The sequence below is a fragment of the Solanum verrucosum genome, unplaced genomic scaffold, assembly GCF_900185275.1.
Source record: "Solanum verrucosum unplaced genomic scaffold, falcon-dt-bn FXZP01000103.1, whole genome shotgun sequence".
NCBI lineage: Eukaryota > Viridiplantae > Streptophyta > Magnoliopsida > Solanales > Solanaceae > Solanum > Solanum verrucosum.
Window position 1 is genome coordinate 922,819 of NW_026020048.1, and position 11,192 is coordinate 934,010.

General features: G+C 31.4%; 2 protein-coding genes across 2 annotated transcripts; both read right to left on the bottom strand.

Moving 5' to 3' along the window:
• Positions 1–2,525: 2,525 nt before the first annotated feature.
• Positions 2,526–3,707, bottom strand: LOC125822728 (pistil-specific extensin-like protein). Its single transcript, XM_049502166.1, has 2 exons — positions 3,176–3,707; positions 2,526–3,014 (listed from the first exon to the last, which is right to left on the bottom strand). Exons 1-2 carry the CDS (start codon positions 3,684–3,686, stop codon positions 2,680–2,682), a joined length of 846 nt encoding a protein of 281 aa, XP_049358123.1. The 5' UTR covers positions 3,687–3,707; the 3' UTR covers positions 2,526–2,679.
• Positions 3,708–6,585: 2,878 nt separating this feature from the next.
• Positions 6,586–9,062, bottom strand: LOC125822702 (pistil-specific extensin-like protein). The gene is made up of 2 exons (XM_049502134.1): positions 7,946–9,062; positions 6,586–7,059 (listed from the first exon to the last, which is right to left on the bottom strand). The coding sequence occupies exons 1-2, from the start codon at positions 9,039–9,041 to the stop codon at positions 6,749–6,751; spliced, it is 1,407 nt and encodes a 468-aa protein (XP_049358091.1). The 5' UTR covers positions 9,042–9,062; the 3' UTR covers positions 6,586–6,748.
• Between the last annotated feature and the right edge of the window lie 2,130 nt (positions 9,063–11,192).

Here is an 11,192-nt window from a genome sequence, read left to right on the forward strand (position 1 = left end):
TAGTTGGCATGACATGTCATTAAAGTCTTTTTTTTTAATAATAGACTAATTTGATTCATTAAATTCATTTAACTAAAATAATGATCATATTATTTTAATATATATATATATATATATATATATATATTAGTTTATCAAGAATAAATCTTCATACTTAAGAATCTTTTATTATAATTAAACTTTTTATTTATTTATGTTATAAAGAATAGATTTTTAAAACGTAATATAATATCATCAATTTTGAATACTTATAAACATATACATTCAAAAAAAACATCGATATACAAATCGAATGCTAACTTACATCAATTAATCATAAATTTTATAATGAATCAATAATATTAAATGTCAATTAGCTATTACAATAAAATTAATTATGTATTTTGAAATTCATGCTTACAATATTTTTTTCTTGGAAAAAATAGAAAGTGAATAATATTATTACTATTTTTATCCAAAAAAAAATAAAATACTAAATATCTCAAAAGTCTCCTTCTATTCTAGTTGCTATGTCATGTTATTAAATCATCATTTTAAAAAAACAATAGACCTATTTAATTCATCAATGATGTCTCTACAAAACAAACATATAAATTACATGAGAATTTATGAAGATTATATAAAAAAAAAACTATTTCCTTTATATTTTTTTACCAAAAAAATTCAATGAATTTTTTTTGTGTGCAATTATTACTTGGTAATTTTCAAAATCCCTAAGTAAATTATTTGAAAATTTGAAGCATTTTTTTCTTAAAAGTATTCAAATAAATTTGTAAGGTTGACAAAAAAGTTGGTAAGAAAGAGAAAATTATTATTTAACTTTATTTTTTATTTTTTATTTTTTATTTCTATATTATATTATATTTTATCTTATCATACAATTAAACACCAATATATATTCTTATCTCATCCCAAATTCATGAAATACAAGTAATAATTAATTGAATTGCCTATTTTAATTCAATAATTTACATATTATATGAGATTAATATACTGATAAATAAAGATCAAAATTTTATTTTCTAATATAAATATTATTAACTTTCTATTTTCTTTTAAAAAAAAAGTTATTGTAAATATGGACTTCAAAGGACCCAATTGATTATTTTTTAACAGGTAATTGACCTTTAATATTATTGATCTCATATATAATGTATGATTAATTGATGTAAGTTGACATTCATGAGTGATTTATATATCAATATTTTTGAATATACGTGTTTATAAGTATTCAAAATTGATGACATTATAGTAAGTTTAAAAAAACTATTCTTCATAGCATAAAAAAATAAAAAAATAATTATGATAAAAGATTCTTAAGCATGAAAATCTCTTCTTAATAAACTAATATATACTTTTTAGAAAATAATAAGATCATTATTTTAGTAAAATGAGTTTGATGAATTAATTAAGTCTATTCTTAAAAAAAAAAACTTCTATGACATGACGTGCCAATCAGGAGAGAGTGAACTTTTGAAGTGTTAAATATATTTGGAGGGAAATCATAATAGTTGAGTGATATTTTGGTCCTAAATGAAACATAAATGATATTTCAAAGCAATTTTCTAAACTTGGGTGACAATTTAAGGAATTGACTCTAAAATAATGTAAAGCTTCCTATTTTTTACATATGTAAACCCTACTAATTTTTTCTTCACTAATTTAATCGAAATATCAGTAGATATAGAAGCCAAATGAAAATAGAGGTAGGAGTATGGGGTTTGGTGGATAGGGGGTTGGGGCAGGTGTGTTTTTTGGAGAATAAGGAAGAACGAAATATTATTTATGAAACTTATATATATATATAATTCAATTTCACCATAATTAAAAAAATTGTTCTGGCAGAGAAAACGTTTTCTTCCATCCTAAACATATTACTAAGTATTATTTTTAATATTTTCCATTTGCTCAAACGTTTCAAACTAGCCAAATATTTTCCATTTGCTCACACTACTAATTTGTATTTTATCAAAGACAAATTTGACCGGTGTTTTTGGTCATTAATCGTTGATCGAACCCCATTTTGGTTGGATGATATGAAGTTATTTCGGTTTTGATTATTTTAAAATTATTTCATAAAGAAATTATAAAGAATTTTCAACGAACGTTTTATTATTTAGAGCAAAACCGATGAAACTTTCGAAGCTCCCAGTTGCAATTAATTCAATTAGAAATTAGCTTATCATTAAAAATAGTCATTCTATAATAAAACTATTGCATCACTTTATCGACTATGGTAAGGGATGCATCATGGAACTTTGTCCAAGAATTTAAAAAAAGTATATGTTCAATCTGAGATGTTGGTCATCTAAAAGGCTACAGCCAAGATTACTTTTCACTTCATTTTTTCTTTCGTTTTCTTTTTGATTATTTTGTATCAACATTTTGCGACATGTTTCTGGGAATGCTAATGTATGTCAGTTTCTTTTTTGACCAATTACAGAGGAAAACTTAATTTTAACAAAATGGGCCTTAAATACTTACTCCTAAACCAACCAAGCCATAATCAAAGGAAGCACCCTAGTACAAACAACTAAATCATCATTAAAATTCACAAAAACAAGAATTAAAAGTCTCAAACACACTTCTCAGTTCCCAATAATCTAGTACTACTAGCTAGCTAGCTTCTTACTTTTCTCACTTCCCAACCATGTAGTACAATAGTCTCACAATGACCACTCAGTATCTCACAATAGTTTTGCAGGGCAAATTTTTTGAAGGTTCAAAAGCAAAAGGTCCCACATTAAAGAGCTTTACGTCAGGCTCTGCTGGCTTTGATAATGTCATAGGAGATGGGGGTGCAGGGATCAACATGGCTCCACTTTGCCCATTGTGGAAATTTGTTGGAACACTGCATTCTGCTTTTGGTGATTTTGCTAAGAACACCTTGCACTTGTGGTAGCCTGCTGTTGTCAACCATTTTGGTTGAATAAAGAAGAACCCATTCTTGTCTGTTGTGCCTAGACTTGTTAAATGGTACTTTGTGTTGTTACATGCTAGCTTCACTACCGCTCCTGTAACACAAATTAACATAGTCAAAAAACAAAAAAAAAGTTACACCATAATACATTATGGTATGTTTTGAAATATTTCAAGTAATTAAAATGTTTAAGATCACAATATCAAACTAAGACAAGTATTTTTGGAGTAATAAACATTTGTAAAAAGATGTGACCTTGGATAGGAGAAGCTCCCAAGAGGGTGTCAACCCCTCTATACTTGCAAGCTTTGCAGTAAACAACTCCTCTCACACCTACAAACTTTCTGGCCGGAAGAGGAGACGGCGGTTTAACCGGTGGATGAGCTGGTGGTTTACTAGGAGAATGTGCAGGTGGTGTTGGTGGTTTGACTGGCGGAGAAGGTGATTTGCTAGGTGAATGTGCTGGTGGTTTGACTGGTGGAGATGATGGTTTACTTGGAGAATGTGGTGGTGGAGTTGGTGGTTTGACTGGTGGTGGAGATGAGTGGGAGGGAGGAGAAGCAGGGGGTTGGGAGTGGTGTTTATGGTGGTGGTGGTGGCCACCTTTATGAGGCTTAGGGGCTTCAACAGGTGGGGAGCTAACAGAAGAATGAGGAGCTAATTCTGAAGCCACAATGCCAGCATCATTTTGGCCAAGAACAGTGAAGGAAGTAATAAGTAAAAAAGCAAGAATAAACCCAACGGACTTTGTTGGAACAAAATCCATTTTTTTTGACAAATGGTGTCCGTGAATTGAACTCTGAGTAGGTGTGTGTAAGGGGAAAATGGATGAATTTATAAGGGGTTGAAACAATACTCTAGGTTTCAATTAATTTGAATTTTTTATTATCTTTATAATTCTTTAATTTTAATTATTCACGTGACATTTAAAATTTACAAAATTTAAAAATAGAGTAAAGGAAACATTATTATGAACAATGAAAAGATTAATAAAAAGGATCAGGAATCATGAATTAAGGGGTCCATCTGATCCTGTTTAATGGGCCAGTAGGACAAATAAAAGGGGTAAAATTCATAATGAAGATATTGTACAGGTGGCTAAATGCTTCACATGCAGAGGACAGGATGGGGCATGCTAATTTTGCACATCTAACCATGCCTTTAGTACAATTTTCCATATGTAATGTAACATCTTAGTCCTGTAAATGGTTATAAAAGGAGACATATTCAGATCACTACATTCAAATTGGCTTTTCCCATTCCAGCTAATTATGTTTAAATTCTTTTAATTAAAACATAACATAATCTGAAAATAATTGATAATTTTTTAATGAAGTTAAAATATAATTAATTTTGAATTGGAGTAATAATATACCTTTTTGTCTTGATATAGAAAACTGGGGATGGAGTTGGTATACAGGACAGAATTCCAGGAGTAACGGCTAAATTGGAGCAGCAGCTTGCCGAATAAGGCTGGCTGCCTCTTCAATTTCTGGTTTACTTCTCGAGGAAACTCTCTTTTACATTTTAAATGTTCATAAGTTGGGTAAGGTTTAATTAAGTATAGGATTAGTAATCCTAATTCCTGTTTAATTATATGTGCGATTCGAGTTTTAAATATGAATTTGTTAAATAAGAAAATATTTTAACTAACATAAAGTTGCATCCTAATTAATTGAATCCTCAAATGATCAACATCGGACACTTAGCTCTTATGTTAAACATTTTAAAGTTAAAATTTGAAATTTGAAAAATTGGGTCTTTGAAATTATATTTTTTGGAATTTAAGTTGTATTTGGACATAATTTTATTTTGAATCTTTTTAATAAATCCACCTTTCAGGTGAAATAAATTTGTCCAGAAATTATTATCCCAAATTATAATCTGAAGATTATCAAACGAGTCCAACGAATATATTACTTTGACCCTCCAATTATTGAAAGATACATTGATTGGAAATCAAAACCAAATTACCCATTGGTACTAAACATTGGACAAGGGATCATTATTTTCCCTTTTCCATCTTTGGTACATCACGTGACGACATTTCATCTTTTGATCAAGAAGGAAAAAACAGCAAACACGATAACACTAAAACATATTTTTAACTTCAAAATTGAAAACACTCTAGTTCTAATAATATTACTACCACATACAACTAATGATGTGTATCAACAAAATATGAGAGTAGGTATACATGTATCACTTTGATTAATTGAAAGCAATAGATAAATGTAGATTTCACAAATTTTCTCGTGCTTTCAGCAAAAAGGAAATAAAAATAAAAAGAAGAGACATTTTTTCTCAGTTTATTGTGCTTGAGGCCTCATCTAAATATTATTGTAAAAATTAGGCAAATGACATAGTATAAGAAAGAAATTACTTCCTTTCCCTACTCTTTCATTAATTACCAAAAATCCCTTTTTTTAGTGTTTTTCGGATACATAATATAGCAGTGTGGATACTTAATATAGCAGCGCGGATACTTTAATTAATAACGGGCGGATACTTAAATTATTAAGTTGTTAGCAGCACGGATACTTAATTAACGGGCGGATGCATAATATAGCAGCGCAGATACTTTAATTAATAACGGGCGGATACTTAAATTATTAAGTTGTTAGCAGCACAAATACTTAATTAACGGGCGGATGCATAATATAGCAGCGCAAATACTTTAATTAATAACAGATGGATACTTAAACTAATAAAGTATCCAGTTAAGTTGAATTGGGGGAAAATAAGAGATTTTTGTATTTTAATAAAAGAGTAGGGAAATATTGAGAATAGGTAAAGAAGTGTTGTGTATTTAAGTAATTTTTCCAATATTATTAGAGTTTAGATTTTCACCTCATTATTATAGTATTATGTTACACTTGGGTCACATAACAAATCCAAGTAGTAAGTAGTATATGGGCTTTGTTTAACAGGCTTATATGGGCCTGCTGATCCATTTTCTGGGTCAGCACAGGCCTTGATATCCAGTTAACAGAAGTAGCAGTACTGACCCCGGCCCATGAGCTCCCTCATTGTCACTCAGTAATATCTTTTTTTTCAATAGTATATGGTAGTACACACTACACTACACTTACATGCAAATTTTTCCTTCACTTATTATTTATATCAAATCAAATAATTTAACATTAGTTGTTAAATATTAGAAAGAAATTAATAATTATTTAATTATAAATAAGTGATAAATATGTGTATATAAGACGTATATGATCCCGCATTCATTAGTTTGATATAAATATCGAGTTCGATTAAATTTTAATCCTAAACTTTAGTACCCTCATTAGTACATTTTTACTTTAAAAAATAAATAAAAAAATTATATGATACTTTTTTCCTATTCATTTAAGAAAGGATTGAGACATTTTTATATTTAGCAACTCATTTATTATAGTATTCTCATTTTAGTCGTAACAATTTTCATATAGCTAGGAATGATAAGTCATATTTAGGAATTAGAACTACAAGATTCTAAAGACAATATGATATATTCTACATATTTAATATAACATGGTCATTAATTTACTTCGTTTTATCAAGTTAAATCAGAAAAAATAGTACAATTTTTTCGATCAAAGCACAATATGATTTTTTTTTCAGGTTTCCAGTGTAAAGTCGCAAGACAGAGGGAAACAAAATTCGTAGTATGAAAGTCAACAGAAGGCAATATCAAAAACTTTTAATTTTCATAACTTCGTTATCATTCATCCATTAGAAGTCAATATCAAATTGTTACAATTTTTGTCAGAAACTCAAATCCTTTCATACTTTTATTTTCCTAGCTAAGTACTCCATTAATATTGAAGAGCTCCATTTTTACTTTCTGCATGGGAATTTGTTTGGCGCTTCGAATATAAAAGGCCCAACACCAAAGAAATCAAACATTGGGGCATGATTGCCAGGTGGCAGGATAGGTTTCAATACAGCACCAGATTTTCCATTATTGTAATCTGTTGCCACATTGCAAATTGGTTTGGGTGATTTCAGTAAGTATACTCTGCATTTGTGTACATCTGCTTTGGCTAAAGATATGGGTGTGATAGAGAAATCACCATTCTTGTCTGTCAATGCTGTTTGAACATTTGCCTTCCTTCCATTATTGTGACACACTAGCTTCACTGAAGCTCCTGTAGTGTATATAAACCACACAACCATTGTTAATTTTAAATGTAATAAGCTCATGAATCATAATAATTGCAAAAGACAATGAAGATACTAAGATATTTTTAAGTCAGTTTTTGATTTGTGAATCGTTCGACAAATAGGTAATGAAGTATTTGACAAGGTTAAAAATAACTTAAAATAAATTTTTTTTTGCTTTTTATTTTTTGACTTAAAAACTATTTTTTTTAAGCCAATTCAAACTGGTCTTTCTCGGTACATATACATACAATTTTCGGAGCAGTCCAACCAGGGGAGGAGCTAATCAGTTTAAAAATGATTGTAATTCGAATCACATAAATTAAGAATCCTGGTCCAATTCTCAATCCAAAATTATTTAAGTTTGACAAGCTTAGGTAGGGGGCAATTGGGCAGATTGAGTCAAATTTGGATGGGTTAGGTTAAGACAATAATCGGGTCAAGATCCAATCTAACCTAAATTTGTTTGGATCAAAACGGATTAGATAATGGATTATATAATATGTCAATTCAATTTTTACCAAGCTTAATTATTTTATTGTTCTTTTAAACTATTTTAGTATCTAAGAAAATTATTTTTTTTCTTTATGATGACTATATATAACATATCAAATTGAAAAAAAGTCTTTTAAAAATATTCTGATAAGATTTCTCATTAGCCAAATTAAATTACATATCAATACAATTTTAAACGAATTGAAATGGGTTATGTTAAATTGAATTGAGGTAATGAATTGGTGGATCAACAACCCGTTCTATTGTATGTGGCACTGTTTTAGTACCTTTTTACACGTCGCATTTGTGTTTGTGTTTGAGAAAATGCAAATAGAATGAGAATATAGTAATGAAGAGAAAAAAGGGTAGTGAAATAACCGTGGAGTGGGGAGACTTTAAAGAGAGAAGGAAGCCCTCTGCTACTGCAAGATTTGCAATTAACACGGCCGACGACGATTAGAGGCTTTCCGGCGGGATGAATTGTCGGCGGTGGAAGCTTAACCGGTGGTGTGATTCGTGGAATAAATGGGGGACTTAGAGTTGGTGGAAATGGTTTAATAGGTGGTTGATTAGTTGGTGGTGGCTCAACAAATGGAGGCTCATGAGAAACGGGTGGTGGCTCCTGATCAACGGGTGGCTCGATGTTTGGCGGCTCATCATAATCAGTTGGTGGTGGTGGTGATGACCTGTTAGGTGGTTTATTAGTTGGTGGTGATGGCGGTGGTGTTCTCCTTATTGGTAGCTGAGTAACTGGTGGTGGTCTCCTTATTGGAAGTTGAGTAGGTGGTGATGGCTGCGGCGGTCTGTTTATTGGTGGCTGAGTAGGTGGTGATGGCTTCGGCGGTCTGCTTATTGGTGGCTGAGTAGCTGGTGGTGATTGTGGTGGTGGGAGTTTTGGTGGCTGAGAAGGTGGTGGTGCACGTTGGATTGCTGGTGGCGGAGCAATTGGTGACGGTGGAGGTGTTTGTTTTTGTGATTGAGCTGGTGTTGGAGATGCTGGTGGTGGTATTGTTGGTGGCGGTGGAGGTGTTTGTTTTTGTGATTGAGCTGGTGGTGGAGGTGCTGATGGTGGTATTGTTGGTGGCGGTGGAGGTGATTGAGCTAGTGGTGGTGATGGCGGTGGAGGTGATTGAACTGGTGGTGGTGGTGATGGTGAGGGTGGTGGCGGTGAGGGTGTTGGTGGCGGTGGTGATTGAGTTGGTGGTGGTGGTGAAGGTGAAGGTGGTGGTGGTGACTTAGCTGGTGGTGATGGTGAAGGTGATGGCCGTTTAACAGGTGTAGGGGTAGAGGGACTTCTCTTAGGAAGGCGTCCAAACCCAAACCCGAACCCTTTGGTTGAGATGATTTCATTTTCCTCATGATTGTCTAATGACGAATTTTCAGTGACTTCACCAAAGCTGAGCTCTGAGAAAGAGGCAACTACTAATGCTAATACTTGTATGAGCACTATGGCCTTTACTGACGTAAAAGCCATACTTAATTTGTTACCTCAAATCAACTCATGTAAAATGAAGTAAGGTGAGAATGAATTTATAGGAGCTTCATAAGCCATATATGTACGAATTTTGTCACAATAATAAAGAAAATAAATGAAAAGGTGATACACATATTCATATACGTGTGTTAAGCTCCTTAACAAAGGCGACTTCGTATCAAAATGACTCAAACTTGAGACCTCTTGGTTAAGCTTTATTGGTAATAATGTATCTTACATCATCAATGTCCACATGCTACAAGGTTAAATTATACATATATGGTGATATTGCTTTCTTAAAATTAGTAGTGTAAACCTAATGTTATAATTAGTCTCCTCTAAAGTTTGTTTTAATGGGGAAGGAGTGAGAAGGACAAATATTTCTTAGCAGGAGATTTATACGTTGTTAACACTTCTCATGCAATATATTTCAGATTATAAAAAGTTAACGTTTTATTCAACCGGATTCAGTTTGATGACAACACAAGATTCAACAAGTAAATAATTAATTATCGAGTTACTTGCATTTTGCACTTACCTTAACATGTGCATAATTGTTTTCTTTAGCTTTACATTTGCATCTATTAATTATTTGAATTCTGGTAATTAATTAATTTTGTTATATCCTTTAATTTATACTCTCTAACATTCTAGGACCTGCACTTTTACAGAAAGAACTCAATCACCATAGCAAAAAATTGATCAAACATGGGGGCATGGACGTTATCTTTCACTGGCGGAATAAGCCATGTGATGAGAGTATTTTAGTTGGCTTACAAATGACCAAACATTTGACATGACATTGTTTTTCTTTTCTCATTTTGCTGGTTCTTTAAATTACACAGTAATTAATGTTCAATAGGTCATTAATACGAGAGAATAATCTTTTCGTTTTGGTTTTGGTTTTGATTTTGATTTTCTCTGATACAATGTGTAATTTGTATGACTCTGGATGCTTGAAATCAAATTTAAAAGAACAATGTGAGTAGAAGGACTAAGAATATTGTGAGGGACATATTAATATTCTTCTCTTCTTATAAAACATGAATTACAATTAATTTTTGTAGGCATACGTCAATGAATACAAAAGAATCTCATGAGTATATACACATTTAGAAATATATGGTAAGTTATTTAAATTTTATATATGTGATAAAAATATTATTGACTACCTATAAATATAAAATTTCAAATTCAATTAGATTAATGATATCCCTAAATCATAAATTTCAAATTTTGAATCTGATAAATTCCTTTAGTTTTTTTTTTCTTTTCTCGTAGCAAATAATGTTGTAATACAAAGTTATCTAGTATGAAAATAGATGCTCACATGCAATTCGTTGCGGATCAATTATGTCATTAGAAATTTTACTCCATTGTATACATTCATTCTTGCAGAAATGCAAATGCAGGGTAAAACTGTCAATAAATCTTTGTATGTAATCTGACTCTATTTTTGAATCTCGCACATAGTAAAAGCTTAGTGCATCTGTCTTTTTTTTCCAGCTCTCCTTATAATGCAAGGTAAGAAATTTTTTGTATTTTAGTTTATATGTTTCAAAATTTAAAATCTACTATAAAGTTTTGAATTAATCCCATGTCAAGAATTTTTGGTATTGATTGTCGACTGAGAACAAAGGTGGCAAATGGACGGATTTAAATTTGAAGGATTCAAAATGTGTTGCAAGTTAATAAATAAGCGAGTTATTGATCCTTCGTAAAGTTACTATGCTAACTCGCCCAATTTTTATTGAATTTTGATTGTTTTATTTGTTCTATCACGAGTATAAATAATTGATAGAATTATGTTTTTATGAGTTAATTTTACCACCTCTAATTGAGATTATCAATTGTCCAAATTGACTTAATAATACTTTATCATCTCCCCAAATATGGACTATATCGTAAATGTGTCGGAGATATTTGAACATATAGATTTCATGTTAAAACAATTTCTCCTCTGACAACATCAAACACTTCAACTTTTCATATATAATTTTGACTTGTATATATGACTCATTTTTTATTTATTTTTTTTACCGTGGTTTCCGGGCGTCGCTTTGCGAACCCGACTAGCTATACCCACCGGGTCCCGCTGTTTCAAGGCGGGTCCACCACGGTTAGTTCCACGGGGCCCTGGAGACACGGCCG